Raw genomic sequence first — 20,000 nt, 5'->3', positions numbered from 1 at the left:
GCATTTTGCTTTCGGATTCTGGTAAGTTATTTCTTAAAGATCTTTTTTTTTTTTTTTGTATTGATTTTTCTGGCTCGGAAAGTTTGGTTACAGGTATTTTCAATAGAAAGTAAAAATAAGCAATATCCCCTTATATCTATCTATCTATCTATATATATATATATATATATATATATATATATATATATATATATATATCTTTCTTCGTGGTCAAGTGGTTTAGCCACTGTCTATACAAGCTTGCCGACCAGGGTTCGATTCCCGGCCGGAGCCAAGCTCTTGTCTGTGTGTGACTTCGCCTGGGGCTCTGATCCCGAGGTCGTTAAGAGAATCCAGACATTAATGTATCAAAAATAGATATGGCTTATTTGAATATGAAAAACACGTAAAAAAAATGTGCAAAATTTATCATATATATATATACATATATATATATATATATATATATATATATATATATATATATATATATATATATATATATATATATATCTTATCAATTGATTTGCCTTTTTATTTTTGGAACTTTGGGAGTTTTAATGAGAACCTCATTTTCCGATCATTTTAATTTAAAACTAAATTCAGTTCAGAATTTTATCATCCATTGATTACCTACTCGTCAACGACGCCATTTGCAAAGCAGAATAAAAGATCCTAGGCGGTAATATCCTAGAGATAATGACATCAGCATTTCCTACGAAGTACATCCCAATTTCCCAATTATCAGGGGTAGGACACGATGGTCCTTACGGAAGCCCTTTTATATATATATATATATATATATATATATATATATATATATATATATATATATATATATATATATATATACATACATACATACATACATATATATGTATGTATGTATGTATATACACATACATATATATATGTATATATACATACATATATATATAATCACATATATATATGTATGTATATATACATACATATACATACATACATACATACATATCTTCCCGTAAGATACTTTCATTAGAAGCACATATTCTCAATAGCCCCTATGATCTTATAACTTCAGCTTCTCACAGAGTATTGAATGAACATGGAAATGCAAGATTTGAACCTGTTCAAAGGTCACTCATGGTTAGCAGAGGATAGGGACAGCAACACTGCCCTGGTTAGCAGAACAATACTCTAAAGACTGACGACATATACATATGATCAGCGCCCAAGCCACCTCTCCACCCAAACTAGGACAAAGAAGGGCTAGGAAATTTCTGCTGATGACTCGGCAACTAGACCTATAGGCTACCTACCCCTGAGGCATCCATTCTTACCTCACAAGGATGGTGAGGTTAGAGTCACTATAAGAAACCATCGAAATTGAGCAAACCTCGAACCCCAGTCCGGCAAATCAACAGGAGGGACGATTCTATTGGTGAGAATGGAGAGGGTCTTCCCTCCTGGGTAAGGATTCGAGCCCACCCATAACGAGTGCAGAGCTATCTTTCAACTACCACCTTCCTTAGACAAAGTTGTTGTGTTTCGTTATGCCAAAGTTTGCCAGGGTTCACCGAGACCCTTTGCCACGTGTGCGCGATCTCTTGACCCTTTGCTCCATGTGTAAAAGCTGCCAGACAAGAGTTTAAGCAACTGGGTCCCAATATTGCCTTCATTAAATTCTTTTATTTAAGAGAATGATAATGAAAGTCATGAACACTTGCCAACCCCGATTCCTCTGCAAATAGGCGCCAGCTAGAAAAACGATTTCACCAATAATATATATATCGTTGAGGCAACGAAACATCTGTGGTTAACAAATCATCCGCTATTATTATTATTACTATCCAAGCTACAACCCTAGTTGGAAAAGCAAGATACTATAAGCCCAGGGGCTCCAACAGGGAAAAATAGCCCAGTGAGGAAAGGAAATAAGGAAATAAATAAATGAAGAGAACAAATTAACAATAAATCATTCTAAAATAAGAAACAACGTTAAAACAGACATGTCATATAATAAACTATCAACAACATCAAAAACAAATATGTCATAAATAAACTATAAAAAGACTATGTCCGCCTGGTCAACAAAAAAGCATTTGCTCCAACTTTGAACTTTTGAAGTTCTACTGATTCAACCACCCGATTAGGAAGATCATTCCACAACTTGGTCACAGCTGGAATAAAACTTCTAGAGTACTGCGTAGTATTGAGCCTCGTGATGGAGAAGGCCTGGCTATTAGGGGTGTCTCTAAAGGCTATTTTTTGCAGTATCACAGAGAGCCAAGCGGGAACCTTTTAATATGAAATAAAATCATTATGATGAGTTGAGGTGTTGCATTGAAGACAATAATCTCGAATTTGAAAGAAAGACAACTCAATATTATTTATTTCTGTTTGTTGTATAATTAACGTATTAGAATCTATTTATTAATATATTTTAACTAAGCTTCCAGAAACGAAAGCAATATGAACATCAAATGACTACAGAAGTAAAAAAAATATAACAGTATTAAAATTCCATTTTTATACAAATATCCAGCAACCTCCAAGATCAAAGTATTTACTTGTAGATCTGGAATCAATTAGGAAATGTTTCGAATTCATTGACTAACGACATTAAAATTACTTTCTATCGGACCAATACTTTCAGCAACAACTGACCTGGGTAGGTAGTAGGTTGGCCAAGGCACCAGCCACCCGGTGAGATATTACCACTAGAGAGTTCTGAGGGCCTTTGACTGGCCAGACAGTAATACACTGGATCCTTCTATCTGGTTGTGGTTCATTTTCTCTTTGCCTACACATACACCGAATAGTCTGGCCTATTCTTTACAGATTATCCTCTGTCCTCATACACTTGACAACACTGAGATTAGCAAAACTATTCTTCTTCTCTCAAGGGGTTAGCTACTGCACTGTAATTGTTCACTGGCTACTTTACTCTTGGTAAGGGTAGAAGAGAGTCTTTAGCTATGGTAAGCAGCTCTTCTAGGAGAAGGACACTCCAAAATCTTGAGGATACACACGGGCGCACTATTCTATCTAATTTCTCTTCCTCTTGTTTTGTTAAAAGTTTTTATAATTTATTTGGAAAATATTTATTTCAATGTTGTTATTGTTCTTAAAATATTTTCTTTTTCTTTGTTTCATTTCCTCACTGGGCTATTTTCCCTGTTGGAGCCACAAGGCTTATAGCATCCTGCTTTTCCTACTAGGGTTGTAGCTTGGCAAATAATAATAATAATAATAATAATAATAATAATAATAATAATAATATTAATAATACATTTCTTTAATAATAATAATAATAATAATAATAATAATAATAATAATACATTTTTATCTTACATTAGAATCGAAATCAGAAACTTTCGTATAAGATTCTTTCCTTTTCAGATATGAAATTGAAAATAATAATGATAATAATAACAACAACAACAACAATAATAATAATAATAATAATAATAATAATGTTCTTGAGATAATGACACATTAATTATATTATTATTATTATTACGAGATTAATTGCAACCCTAGTTGGAAAAGCAAGATGCTATTAGCCCAAGGGCTCCGACAGGGAAAATAGCTGAGTGAAGAAAGAAAATGACGAAACATAGAATAGAGTGCCTGAGTGTGACCTCAAGCAAGAAAACTAACCCAAGACAGTAGACGACCATGGTAGAGTGGCTATGGCACTATCCAAGGCTAGAGAACAATGATTTGATTTTGGAGTGTCCATAGCTAAATGGAAAGTAGCCACTGAACATTACAGTGCAATAGTTAACCCCTAGAGTGAAGAAAATTTTATTCGGTTATCTTAATGTTATCAGGTGTATGAGGAAAGAAGAGAATATTTAAAGAATTGGCCAGAATATTCAGTGCATGTGTAGGCAAAGGAAAAATGAGTTGTTACCACAGAAGGACCCAATATTATAATATTTGGCCAGTAAAAAGGGTCTAAAGTTCTCTCGTAATAATAATAATACTGATAGCATCAACGTAGAAAATAATACTGATACTAATACTACTATTACTAATATTAACAATAATGATAATAATAAATTTCAACCTTACATAAGGATCATATTCAGAACCTCTTTGTTTTGTGATTGTTTATATATAATAATAATGATAATAATAATAATAATAATAATAATAATAATAATAATAATAACAATAATAATAAATCATATCTTATGTAAGCTGTACCATGTGTTTTTATATTAAACAGAATGACATATATATAAATCTGTTACATAAAAATCTGTTACATAAAAATCTGTTACATAAAAATCTGTTACATAAAAATCTGTTCACATTCTATTAAAAAATCTCTAAAGCAATAAAGACATATCACTAATGAGAGGCAAGTATGATCCTCCTTTGAAGGAGCAAAGGAAACCGAATCCTTTTTTTTTTAAAAAGGGTCTTAATCCTTCCAGGAATATCTTGAAGGACTTATTGCATGCAGGATATTCAAAGGATTAGTTTCCAGGTAATTTCTCTTTGATGTAAATCATAGCCTGTAATTTACTTCTTCGAAAGAACACTTATGTCTGAGGGTTGAATTATTTTGCAGTTGTGTTAGATGCTTCATTTATGAACGGGATAAATTAATGAAATAAAATAAAATATATTGGAAGCATTTTTTTGGAATCTATACAAAAAATTCTCCTGAAACATTTGGTCATTTGTATACCCCAATAAACCTTCGACAGTTGTCTTTTTCCTTATTGCCAAAAAAGAAATTTGAGAAGTTTTGAAACATGAATTTCGAAAGAGCTCAACCATGAAGATCGAGGCATCACTAAATGGGAAGTTTGTGATGAAGTTCGATAAGAATTGAACTGCAAAGTTGGTGAAATCGTGAACTATGAAGTTCTTGATTTCGTGAACTATAAAGTTGATGAAGTGAACTATGAAGTTGATGAAGTCATGAACTATGAAGTTCCTAATTTCGTGAACTATGAAGTTCTTGATTTCGTGAACTATGAAGTTGATGAAGTCGTGAACTATGAAGTTGATGAAATCGTGAACAATGAAGTTGATGAAGTCGTGAACTATGAAGTCGACGAAATCGTGAACAATGAAGTGGATGAAATCGTGAACTATGAAGTTGACGAAATCGTGAACAATGAAGTTGATGAAAGACGAAATCGTGAACAATGAAGTGGATGAAATCGTGAACTATGAAGTTGATGAAATCGTGAACAATGAAGTGGATGAAATCGTGAACTATGAAGTTGACGAATTCGTGAACAATGAAGTTGATGAAAGACGAAATCGTGAACAATGAAGTGGATGAAATCGTGAACTATGAAGTTGATGAAATCGTGAACAATGAAGTGGATGAAATCGTGAACTATGAAGTTGATGAAATCGTGAACAATGAAGCTGATGAAATCGTGAAAATGAAGTTGATGAAATCGTGAACTATAAAGTTGATGAAGTCGTGAACTATAAAGTTCAGGAAGTAGTTACAAGGAAATGTAACTGACAGATTAGAATGTGACAAAACTTCAAGATCGAAAGTTGCACGGAAAAAATCATGCCTTGCACGACGCCGTGCGTACATACCTTGTGCCTGAGCGGGTGCAAGGGTAGCCAGGGCGGTGGGTAGCACGTGGTCGGTATTGTTGGTGGGCGGGTCTAGAAGCATGGCTATGGGAGGGGCGCATGGCTTACCACGCCCACCTAACTTTCCAATGCCTCTTCTCCTCCTTCTCCTCCTCCTCTTCTGCTTCTTCTTCCTCCTCCTCCTCCTCCTTTCTCTTATCTAGTTCCAGCTTCTTCCCTAAGCCCCTAATTGCCTGTATACCTCTGTCCGTCTACGTTTGAGTTGTGCTTCAAATTTTGTTTTTTTCCTCTTTTAACAGACCGTCGATCTCACTAAATCAATAGACACTCTCACTTCATAACCGACTAACTTTCTTTCGGTGAGACAAAGCAAGCAAAACATGATAAACACAATAACGAAATCAAAAACAAAAATGAATGATTAATTCTCTCCCATTCTACTCTCTCTCTTCTCTCGTCATTGACGGCATCTCTCAACGTAGTTTAATTTCCATCCAAAACAATGACTAATGCCAATGCAGCGTCGTCGCTCTCTTTATATTCCTACCCGCGGACAGGTGTACGAACCGGTTATATATGCATTTCTTTCCTTAAGAACTAGGCCCAGGCGAGTAATGGTTATCACAGGCGCAACAGGTGATATCGGGGGAATTCAGAAATATTCCATCCGCTACTTCGTCGTCACTCACGCAATCGACATTTTTTTTTTAAAGAACTGTTATTTCAAAAAATATAAACAAAACAAATAAAAAGAATTTCTTTGCGATTTTATTGCCTTGCTTAATAGCCCACCATTACTCTATCTAGAACAAAAAATCAAACATTTTTAAAGGTTTATAACATACGAGGATATACAGACTGAAAGGACATGGTTTTGTTTTTTGAAGGGTTTACCATCTTTTTTTTAATATTTCAAAAAAAAAAAAAAAAAAAAAAAAAAACAGAAGCGCAATATTATATAATATATTTTCTCCTTCTAGGACACTCGAAGGATGTGTGCAGTCGCCACGACGTCCTCGGCACCGGACAGAGGCGTTGCATGTCCTCCCTGCCACTGTTGTATGTCAGGACTGCCGCTGGTCTCGACGCCCCGCCGTCAGGGGGGAGACTCCCGGACACTCGCACACTCACGCCACCATCAACACCACCACCACCACCAGAGCCAAGGAGGAGGAGGAGGAGGAGGAGGAGGAGGAGGAGGAGGAGGAGAGGAAGAAGAAGAGGGTGTCTGTCGGGAGGAAAGTGCAAGACAGAGGGAGGGGGGGGACGGACACCAACCACCTTCTGTTCTGCCAAAATAAGAAGGGAGGGGGTCATACCCCTCCCCCTGTTCTCTTTCCTCCTATCACCCGCCATTCTTTGCAGTTCAGACACGACGGTGACACCTGCGAGTATCCCGTCGGAAGTGAGGGAATGAATAGGCGAAGTGGAGCAGGAGGAGGAGGAGGAGATGGAGGAGTTGGGTGTTGAGGAGGAATGGTGGGGGATACCTCCTCCTCCTAAGAGAGAGAGAGAGAGAGAGAGAGAAGAACGATGTCTGCAAGCATAACGTTAGATGCCTGCTTGCATGCATGCATGAAGCACCCTTTGATCATGCCAAGATAGAACGATGAGGAAGAATACCAAACGAGACGATGTTTAAGTGGATCTGTATAATAATAGCAATAAGGATAGATATGAGAGAGAGAGAGAGAGAGAGAGAGAGAGAAGAGAGACGAGAGAGAGATACGGGGGGGGGGGGGGAATGGCAAGGCCAGGTCTGTGCCTGTGATCAAAGCAAGCATCAGGGCAACAAGCACTACCACGCATGCATGCACAAACTCACAATTTCAGAAATAACTTCTTTGCCTGCACACAACGTTCAGGATTTACCAAGTTACCTTAACACTTCTCTCTCTCTCTCTCTCTCTCTCTCTCTCTCTCTATCTCTCTCTCTCTCTCTCTCTCTCTCTCTCAGAGGGCAGCGTTATGTAATGTTCGTTAATTTCACCTGACAGAACCTCTTCACCTTCAAGTATTATAGCCGAGTCACAATTCAGATTTCTTCATTGTTTTTTCTCTTAATTACAACCCATTTTTAAGAAGACGTCTGCGATTTTCTTGTCTAACCTTGCTCCTGCATGACATTTATGAGTGGTACATTTATGCTCTCTCTCTCTCTCTCTCTCTCTCTCTCTCTCTCTCTCTCTCGTCAGTTTCACTATGCTAAATATGCTCATAATACTTTTTTCTTAATTCGTACTCCACATAATAACAATAATAACGACAGCTTCTTTGTAAAAAAAAAAAAATAATAATAACGCAAGCTCTTGGATAAAAAAAATAACGGCAGCTCTTTTATAAAAAAAAAAAAAAAATAACGCAACCTATTGGATGAAAAAAAATTATGGCAGCTCTTGGATAAACAAACAGTCACAGCCGCTCTTGCATGAAAAAAACACGGCAGTTATTTGATAAAGGAAAAAAATCACCTTAACTCTTGATTAAAAATATCACGGCAGGTAAAAAAAAAAAAACTTCATGGCAGATTTTGGATAAAAAAAAATCACGGCAGCTCTTAGATAAACAAAAATGTTCCATCAGAAATATATATCTACACATTCATGTCTAATAAGACACAATTCATAATTAAAATGAAAGATTAACGAGTAGAAGGAAATGAAAACCATGCATAAACATTAAAAGTCTGCAATCATTGAAATGTTGTTAATAGTTTATATATGACATGTCTGTTTTGACGTTGTTACTTATTTTAGAATGATTTATTGTTAATTTGTTCTCTTCATTTATTTATTTCCTTATTTCCTTTCCTCACTGGGCTATTTTTCCCTGTTGGAGCCCCTGGGCTTATAGCATCTTGCTTTTCCAACTGGGGTTGTAGCTTGGATAGTAATAATAATAATAATAATAATAATAATAATAATAATAATAATGTAAACATATTGTATGTTCAGCGATATCTGCTTCGCTGACATACCTCTGTTCTCTAGAGGACTGATTTAACATCGAAAATACCGTCGCAATTTCTGAAGGTCAACGACGAATCCCCTCTGAGAATAGAAGCGAATTGAGCTTGATATAACTTTAGAATTTATTAAGATTTATAGGTTCCGGCCACATGGCCTGATGCGTAAAGGGGGGGGGGGGGGAGGGGGAGGGCGTATTCAGCAATGAAAGGTAACCCTAGAAAAAAAAAGTTACTCTGTGAATTAAAAGTCAAGAGAAGTTGCACAAAAAAATTTAAAAAAGGGAAGTAGGAACGGATGTAAAATATATAGCTTAGATGTATAGTCCATTTCTTTTAGCGAGGCAGATTTGCACCGACTCGCAACGGTGCCGTTTTAGCTCGGAAAAGTTTCCTGATCGCTGATAGGTTAGAATTATCTTGTCCAACCAATCAGCGATCAGGAAACTTTTCCGAGCTAAAATGGCACCGCTGCGAGTCGGTGCAAATATGCCTCGCTAAAAGAAATTGACTATAGATGCAAGGGGCCAAATGGACATTGCATAGATCCTTTCGTAATGACTACAGCACGCCGAATGAAGTACACTAAATGCATTAACCTCCTTAAGAGAAGTGACAATGCTTATCATTTATGGCTTACTACGGTAAAACGCTGGAATGATATTGCTTTAAATCCAACCAAATAAGATTGAAAATGATGATACAGGGAAAACGATTCAGGTAATTACCATTATCATCATTATTATTATTAATATTATTATTATTATTATTATTATTATTATTATTATTATTAATCCCAAGAATCGTGAAGCGAAGACTTCGCTCACTTTGATAACCAATGCAGCTCTGATATCATTATTATTATTATTATTATTATTATTATTATTATTATTATCACTATTATTAATTATTAATCACAAGAATCGTGAAGCGAAGACTTCGCTCACTTTGATAACCAATGCAGCTCTGATATCATTATTATTATTATTATTATTATTATTATTATTATCACTATTATTAATTATTAATCACAAGAATCGTGAAGCGAAGACTTCGCTCACTTTGATAACCAATGCAGCTCTGATATCATTATTATTATTATTATTATTATTATTATTATTATTATTATTAATCACAAGACTCGTGAAGCGAAGACTTCGCTCACTTTGATAACCAATGCAGCTCTGATATTATTATCATTATTATTATTATCATCACTATTATCAATTATTAATCACAAGAATCGTGAAGTGAAGACTTCGCTCACTTTGATAACCAATGCAGCTCTGAAATTATTATTATTATTATTATTATCACTATTATTAATTATTAATCACAAGAATCGTGAAGCGAAGACTTCGCTCACTTTGATAACCAATGCAGCTCTGATATTATTATTATTATTATTATTATTATCACTATTATTAATTATTAATCACAAGAATCGTGAAGCGAAGACTTCGCTCACTTTGATAACCAATGCAGCTCTGATATTATTATTATTATTATTATTATTATTATTATTATTATCACTATTATTAATTATTAATCACAAGAATCGTGAAGCGAAGACTTCGCTCACTTTGATAACCAATGCAGCTCTGATATTATTATTATTATTATCACTATTATTAATTATTAATCCCAAGAATCGTGAAGCGAAGACTTCGCTCACTTTGATAACCAATGCAGCTCTGATATTATTATTATTATTATTATTATTATTATTATTATTATTATTATCACTATTATTAATTATTAATCACAAGAATCGTGAAGTGAAGACTTCGCTCACTACGATAACCAATGCAGCTCAGATATTATTATTATTATTATTATTATTATTATTATTATCATCACTATTATTAATTATTAATCACAAGAATCGTGAAGCGAAGACTTCGCTCACTTTGATAACCAATGCAGCTCTTGAGGATCACAAATGACACTAGATTAACTTCTCCACTATTCCGTAACTGCCAGATCGACAATTCATCCTAAATTTAGTTCTAATGTTCTTTAATATCCTTTAAAACCTTTCTAAGATATGTCTATGGATTGCCCAAAATGATTAAACCAAAATAATAAATAAACTGTGTTTTAACAGCTTCCCATGGGCAATAACAAATCCATATTCCTTCTTAAGAGTCGTTTATACATAAAGTTATACAATATATGCGTTATATTAGGTACTGTTGCTTCGTAAGTAATGCTTAAAGAGTTCGATAGAAATAAACTTTCAAGAACAAATGCTTCTTGCATAACTTCAACGGTGTTATTTTCATTCCAATAAAACGGGATTGGTATTACAGCAAAAGGAGGTAGTTATTTCAACATGAAAATTATCTTTTATTTTTTTTTAACAAAAAATTTCAATTTTTTTTTTTTTTTTAACAAAAGAAGATAGTTATTTCAACACGAAAAGATCGTTATGTATCAGGCAGATTTCACAAATATTTTTGTTTTTCAATATACTTCGATGCCCTTTTCAGTGCCTAACATTGACCCACATAAACATGCTATTTACGGAAGAAAATAAATATGGTGATATACTGTACATACAAATAAGCAGTTTAGTTCAGCCTTTAGAAACTTAAAAATATATCATACATACATACATGCATATACCAAAGGCACTTCCCCCAATTTTGGGGGGTAGCCGACATCAACAAGAAACAAAACAAAAAAGGGGACCTCTACTCTCTACGTTCCTCCAGCCTAACCAGGGACTCAGCCGAGTTCAGCTGGTACTGCTAGGGTGCCACAGCCTAACCTCCCACATTTCCACCACAGATGAAGCTTCATAAAAAGGTAGTTTGGTAGTTGAAATATTTATAGTGCTAGAAGGCGAATGAAATAATTCAACCCTCCCCTCTCAATCCCAATTCCTAACTACGACACGACAGTTTGGGCATTCTTTGCTTTTCGAGTGGTTGCTGGTCAGCATGACACTTAAGATATATATATATATATATATATATATATATATATATATATATATATATATATATATATATATATATATATATATATATATATATATATATATATATATACACACATATATATACACATATATATCCATATAATATACATATAATATACATATACATATACATATCTATACATTTAAATATACATGTAAATATATATACAGTATATACATACATACATGCATACATAATACATATATATATATACATATATATACACATATACATATGTATATATAATATACATATACATATATACATATATATATATATATACATACTTACATATATACATATATATACATACATCCATACATACGTATATATACATACACCCATACATACATATATATACATACATCCATACATATATATATATATATATATATATATATATATATATATATATATATCAAAACACTTGGTCTTTATTATATAGGGAGACGGAAGCAGGATTAAGGACAATCGAACAACCATTAACTATCCAACTGTGTATCCTTGGCAAAGACATGATATATCGCCTCTTATCAGAAGGCATGTTATAGAAATTGTGAGAATTCCATAGATTGGTAATAAAAATGAAATTCCCCCAAATACAGTGAGAAGAACATAATGAGAAATCTCTATAAATCTGGAATTACAAGAATGTTTTACGAATAATACGGGTGACTCGCAATGAATTTGTAAACAAGATTGGGATAAAGGATACACAGGTTAGTTTTAATATCTTTTTTTGAAAAAATTGAAGAATTCTATTTAAACCCAAATATTGAATTAATTGTGTTATAACTGTTTCCCAGGGTCTGTAATGAATCTTGATCGAATTTTCATCGGTTTGACCCAACTTAAGTAATCTATATGAAACTCCGATTATATTCAATTTCAAATTGGATGAAAATTGTGCAAGAAAATATCACCATTACAGATGCAAAGATAGGGATTACAAGGGCTACTGTATTCCGTACATAAAAAAACGTATGCATGGGATAAGGTTGTACCATGGATGGTATAAGCCTATAAGGGGTCGTGTGCCGATACAAGGGGTTAACTACTGCACTGTAATGTTCAGAGGCTACTTTCCTCTAGGTAAGGGTAGAAGAGACTCTTTAGCTATGGTAAGCGGCTCTTCTAGGAGAGGTACACTCCGAAATCAAACCATTGTTCTCTAGTCTTGGATAGTGCCATAGCCTCTGAACCATGGTCTTCCAATGTCTTGGGTTAGAGTTCTTTTGATTGAGGATACACTTGGGCACACTATTTTATCTTATTTTTCTTTCTCTTGTTTTGTTAAAGTGTTTATAGTCTATATAAGAAGTGTTTATTTCAATGTTGTTGCTGTTCTTGAAATATTTAATTTTTCCTTATTTCCTTTCCTCACAGGGCTGTTTTCTCTGTTGGAGCCCCTGGGCTTATAACATCCTGCTTTTCCAACTAGGGTTGTAGCTTAGCAAGTAATAATAATAATAAAAATAATATAAATAATAATAATAATAATAATAATAATAATAATAATAATAATAATAATACCGTCTGTTATTCCTCGGTGGTCACAAATACAAATACTGACCAGACCCAAGGTTCCTTGGGCTCTAAATATATATTAATAGCTGTAATAGACGTGTTGGTTACGTAAATCTAGTATTATTTGGAAAATTTGCACAAATTTTATTGAAATAAACTTGAAGCTAATAAATTGCAACATTTATTTAAAACTTAATTACAGACCTTATCACTTTACAATGAATGCGGAAATTAATAAATAAATAGACTAACGCCAAAATGACACAAGTTTTCTTTTCATATTCCTCATTACTTACTGCTTTAATAATCTAACAAGTTTTTAAAAAAACAAATAATTTTCATTGTTTATTCTTCTCTTGTGGTTTATTTATTTCCTTGTTTCCTTTCCTCACTGGGCTTTCTTTCACTGTTGGAGCCCTTGGGCTTATAACATCTTGCTTTTCCAACTTTGGTTATAGCCTAGCTTATAATAATAATAATAATAATAATAATAATGATAATGATAATGATGATGATGATGATAATGATGATGATGATTAAGAAAACCTTAATTTTTCTGCACATGGGCCTAACAAGATCTTCAAGTAACAAAAAGATATAAACAATGAACGAACAGTGGAAATGAACACAAAGTAGGAAATCCGAACGCAAGGGAAATAAACAATATTTACAAAAGGGGAAAAATAGAACAAACTCGAGAAGAAGCAATAATTGAAGGTGATGAATTTGAAATAATAATAATAATAATAATAATAATAATAATAATAATAATAATAATAATAATGAGGATGGAAAGCAAACAGAATTAGAAAGGAAGAGGAACGTTGCATTACGGGAATATGCAAAGACTTGTGAGCTTTGAACGAAGGTTTTTACAAATGAAAAATAAATAACTTCAAGAAGATTAAGAGAAGATCTGCGCATAGGAGAAACGAGGACATGATAAAGATAAAAAAAAACAACGAAAATCGGTTTAGTATAATAATTATCAAAGAGAAAACAGATACCTGCAAAACTAGTTTTGATACAAAAATGATCAAAGCGAAAATGGAAAAATTGCAAGAGCCTAAAAATCGAGAAATTTAAAGAACCTAAAATTCAAAAAATTTACAAGTCCCTAAAAGTCGAGAAACTGCAAGACCGTAAAAGTCGAAAAATTACAAGACCATAAAAATATAAAATTGAAAGACCCTAAAAATCGAAAAATTGCAATACCCTAAAAATCGAAAAATTGCAAGACCCTAAAAATCGAAAAATTGCAAGACCCTCAAAGTCGAAAAATTGTAAGACCCTAAAAATCGAAAAAATGCAAGACCCTAAAAGTCAAAAAATTGCAAAACCCTAAAAGTCGAAATATTGCAACCCTAAAAATCGAAAAACTGCAAGACCCTAAAAATTAATAAAATGCAAGACCCTAAAAATCGAAAACTACAAGGGTCTATAACACGAAAATAACCAAAAAAATAAAAAAAAATAAAACGCAAAAGGGTCTAGTGAAGAAATGACTAAAATGAAAGTGAAAAATATTACAGAGTAACCATACATAAAATGAACATTTGAATAAGCCCAGGCACGAAAAAAAAAAAAAAAGTTCAGAAGTCCCTCCCTGCGCAGAGGCTTCAAAGGCACCGACAAACACCATTGTTTTGTAAGAGAACGCAAACCTATGTTATACGATAAGGGGCTTTCAAAGCTACGGGCAATCTACAGGTCATGCTGGACCACCGCCTCCCAAATTCATGGGGTGTCAAGAAATTCTCAGGTCGTGTTTATAGGGGTAGGGGAGGGGAAGGGAGAGGGAGGTCATGTTTGTAGGGGTAGTGTAGTGGAGGGGAGGGGTAGGGAGGGGGAGGGGTAGGGAGGGGAAGGGAGAGGGAGGTCGTATTTGTAGGGGTAAGGGAGGGGAGAGTAGAAGGTTGAAGAGGGGATACATTAGGTTAATTATTTATTCTAATGTTACTGTTCTTAAAATATTTTATTTTTCCTTGTTTCCTTTCCTCACTTGGCTATTTTCCCTGTTGCAGCCCCTGGGCTTATAGCATTCTGCACTTCCAATTAGGGTTGCAGCTTAGCAATTAATAATAATAATAAGAAGAAAATCTTGGGAATGCATTCAATTGTTCTCTCAGGTATTTGTGCATTTTCCCTGATCTCTAGTACCAGAATAATAAAAATAATGGGGCAAGGGGTGGGTTTGGGTAGGGGGTGTAGAAGGTCTGGGTAGGGGGTTTGGGTAGGGGGTGTAGAAGGTCTGGGTAGGGGGTTTGGGTAGGGGGTGTAGAAGGTCTGGGTAGGGGGTTTGGGTAGGGGGTATGCGTGGCTGGAGCTGGTCACTGAATCACTAACAATGTCCGTGGTGTGGATATGGAAAATCGTAACTTAACAGTTACCAGATTTCAGTTACTACTCTGACTACTTATACAGAGAGAGAGAGAGAGAGAGAGAGAGAGAGAGAGAGAGAGAGAGAGAGAGAGAGAGAGAAGAGAAGAGAAGAGAAGAGAAGAGAGAGAGAGAGAGAGAGAGAGAGAGAGAGAGAGAGAGAGAGAGAAGAGAAGAGAAGAGAAGAGAAGAGAGAGAGAGAGAGAGAGAGATAAGCGCAGCGTATTTCAAAAATAAATTTCCACCAAAGCAGTTACCAGATTTCAGTTACTACTCTGACTACTTATACAGAGAGAGAGAGAGAGAGAGAGAGAGAGAGAGAGAGAGAGAGACAGAGAGAGAGAGAGAGAGGTGGTTGATTGATTGATGGCATCTGAACCCTATGTTAAGGTGCTGGAGCCCAGGTCATTCAGAAGAAAAGTATATCTAAGGGAAAAGTTCCACAGTAATACAATGAAGAAAGAGGGAACAGAGTAAAGTACAATGTTAAAATATAAGTGCATCTAATACATACAGTACAATGCAGGTGTACTGATGGTACTACATCCCTACGTTCAGAATGAAAAGGGTGCTGAAAGGATTCAAATATGTATAATTTCTTAAACCTAAAAAATTTATCTTTCTTCCGATGGCAATATCCTTGGGATCATTTATAAAACCTTCCCTAGTGTTGTTCGATTCAAACAACCACGCGAAGAGAGAGAGAGAGAGAGAGAGAGAGAGAGAGAGAGAGAGAGAGAGAGAGAGAGAGAGAGAGGTTAAAAATACGACGCTCCAGTCTAGTGAATGTAATGACAAGGTCCAACACATCAATTCCTATCGATTTTTAAAACAACGACATTTAATTGTAGCAAAAAAAAATGCTGCTTCCTCCTCCTCGTGGCTGGATGGCTTTAAAATATTTATTTATAAATTCCACAATAGTCACTTCCACTGTGCTCGATCAGAGCAGTAATAGCGACCTTTCTTTAATTCAACACTTTGGAGGGTGGAGTCTGTTTTGAAACATTGTCTAATAATTAAACCAAGATGATTTTAATGAAATTGCGTAAAACTGTTCTTTATTTCTCATAATATACGGAATTATTAGATCATAAACACACATATGTATATATATATATATATATATATACACACACATATATATATATACACATATATATATTATTCATATGTGTGTATATATATATATATATATATATATATATATATATATATATATATATACACATACATACATACATACACGCATAACATCCACAAACATTGCTTTTACTCGTACCTAACAGCAGCAAAGCTATAATCATACGTAAGATAAATATATAAAAATGTTAATACATTGTGGCTTTCATAAAGTGATACTGGAATGAAATTGTCAGACCCACGACCTGGCTCATGATCACTGATCCAAGTACTAAGCAGATCAAACGTTCCTTGACTTAATTGATCGAAAGATCAGAAGTTTAACGAACGTTGAACTACAGACGGGAGTATATAATTCAATTAGAAATAGAGCCACTACGTACTACCTAATAGAGCCACTACAGCCACTACATACTACGTAATATAGCCACTACAATTACTACAGACTACGCAAGAGAGCCACTACAGCCACTGCGTATTACCTAATAGAGCCACTACAGCCACTACATACTACGTAATATAGCCACTACAATTACTACAGACTACGCAAGAGAGCCACTACAGCCACTGCGTATTACCTAATAGAGCCACTACAGCCACTACATACTACGTAATATAGCCGCTACAATTACTACAGACTACGCAAGAGAGCCACTACAGCCACTGCGTATTACCTAATAGAGCCACTACAGCCACTACATACTACGTAATATAGCCGCTACAATTACTACAGACTACGCAAGAGAGCCACTACAGCCACTGCGTATTACCTAATAGAGCCACTACAGCCACTACATACTACGTAATATAGCCGCTACAATTACTACAGACTACGCAAGAGAGCCACTACAGCCACTGCGTACTACCTAATAGAGCCACTACAGCCACTACATACTACGTAATATAGCCACTACAATTAATACATACTACGTAATAGAGCCACTACGGCCACTGCGTACTACGTAATAGAGCCACTACAGCCACTACATACTACGTAATATAGCCACTACAATTACTACAGACTACGCAAGAGAGCCACTACGGCCACTGCGTACTACGTAATAGAGCCACTACAGCCACTACATACTACGTAATATAGCCACTACAATTACTACAGACTACGCAAGAGAGCCACTACGGCCACTGCGTACTACGTAATAGAGCCACTACAGTCACTACATACTACGTAATATAGCCACTACAATTACTACAGACTACGCAAGAGAGCCACTACAGCCACTGCGTACTACCTAAGAGAGCCACTACAGCCACTACATACTACGTAATATAGCCACTACAATTACTACAGACTACGCAAGAGAGCCACTACGGCCACTGCGTACTACCTAAGAGAGCCACTACAGCCACTACATACTACGTAATATAGCCACTACAATTACTACAGACTACGCAAGAGAGCCACTACGGCCACTGCGTACTACCTAAGAGAGCCACTACAGCCACTACATACTACGTAATATAGCCACTACAATTACTACAGACTACGCAAGAGAGCCACTACGGCCACTGCGTACTACGTAATAGAGCCACTACAGTCACTACATACTACGTAATATAGCCACTACAATTACTACAGACTACGCAAGAGAGCCACTACAGCCACTGCGTACTACCTAAGAGAGCCACTACAGCCACTACATACTACGTAATATAGCCACTACAATTACTACAGACTACGCAAGAGAGCCACTACAGCCACTGCGTACTACCTAAGAGAGCCACTACAGCCACTACATACTACGTAATATAGCCACTACAATTACTACAGACTACGCAAGAGAGCCACTACAGCCACTGCGTACTACCTAAGAGAGCCACTACAGCCACTACATACTACGTAATATAGCCACTACAATTACTACAGACTACGCAAGAGAGCCACTACAGCCACTGCGTACTACCTAAGAGAGCCACTACAGCCACTACATACTACGTAATATAGCCACTACAATTACTACAGACTACGTAATAGAGCCACTACAGCCACTGCGTACTACGTAATAGAGCCACTACAGCCAAAACGTAAAACGTATCTCAGTTACGCAACCCGCTTTAGGTATTGAAATATTCTATTTTAATTTTCATGACTTCTTATATCGTTTATTTATTTCCCTATTTCCTTTCCTTACTGGGCTATTTTTCCCTGCTGGAGCCCTTGGGTTTATAGCATTTTGCTTTGCCAATTAGGGTTGTAGCTTAGCTAATAATAATAATAAGAAGAAGAACAACAACAACAACAAGAATACGTAATCATACATATGCACCACTATGGAAAAATCAATTATCAACACTTAGCAATGCAATGAAATATTCGCGCTCGGAAAGCATTCACAAAAACGAAATCCCTAAGACTTCCCAATGATATTTCATTGATTTGATATTCTTGCTCTATTACATAAATCCTCTTTCTGTCAGTCACTCACATCCCAGACAAGACAAAGTATGAATCATATTTTTCTGGCGATGGGGAATACTCGGATGGATTTTAAACAAAAAATAAAAATGAGAAAATTATAAAAAAAAAAAATCAAAAATTAAATAAATTTACATAGCAATTTTCTTGCATTACAGTATATTCTACTTCACAAACTTACATACACACACACGCACACACACACACACACACACACACACATATATATATATATATATATATATATATATATATATATATATATATATACACATGCATTTTTTTCTCCACACTTTTATCAGAAAGGAACTTTCCAGAAGTATTCATGGGATGAATTCGCTAGTCGCTTCCTGTAAATGTACAATGGACTTATGTGCTGATAAGTCATTTCTTGGTGGTCACCCATTCACACACTAACCAGACTCAACGTTGCCCAAGTTTTCTGTACATAATTAATCCATGATTGAGCAGTTAGTGTACAAATAGGCAACGACTTGATGGTTTTTCTTCTGAAGTGACCCCTCTTACGGAAGAATTAATTATTGGTAATATATATATATATATATATATATATATATATATATATATATATCTTGTCATGATCACCGGCATTCCCAGAAGTTTAACAACGCGGTCTCTCCCCGTCCCTCGATTAGAGGGACAGGGAGTAGTCATAACCCGTGAGAGGGATTACACCGAGATGTACACTGTGTGTGCATATTCATCTAAATATTTAGCTGTCATTTTAGACCGTCGCGTATACTAGTACATATATATATATATATATATATATATATATATATATATATATATACAGCATATATATATATATATATATATATATATATATATATATATATATACATACATATATATATATATATATATATATATATATATATATATATATATATATATATATATATATACAGCATATATATATATGTATATATATATATATATATATATATATATATATATGCTGTATATATATATATACATACATATATATATATATATA

General features: G+C 34.9%; 1 protein-coding gene across 3 annotated transcripts in view; it reads right to left on the bottom strand.

The window, feature by feature from the left end:
• Positions 1-6,357, bottom strand: part of LOC137631224 (uncharacterized) — a 1,049,210-nt gene extending 1,042,853 nt beyond the window's left edge. The window contains exon 1 of one of the 3 annotated variants that reach the window (XM_068362989.1): positions 5,545-6,357. In XM_068362989.1, coding sequence (XP_068219090.1) covers positions 5,545-5,626 — 82 coding nt within the window. In that variant the 5' untranslated portion in view covers positions 5,627-6,357. The remainder of the gene's footprint in view (positions 1-5,544) is intronic. The other 2 variants (XM_068362990.1, XM_068362991.1) reach the window with 2 other exon arrangements.
• Between the last annotated feature and the right edge of the window lie 13,643 nt (positions 6,358-20,000).

This window comes from Palaemon carinicauda, chromosome 39 (assembly GCF_036898095.1).
Source record: "Palaemon carinicauda isolate YSFRI2023 chromosome 39, ASM3689809v2, whole genome shotgun sequence".
Taxonomy (NCBI): Eukaryota; Metazoa; Arthropoda; class Malacostraca; order Decapoda; family Palaemonidae; genus Palaemon; species Palaemon carinicauda.
Note: the sequence above shows the minus strand (reverse complement) of the source record. Positions and strands in the feature narration are given on the sequence as shown.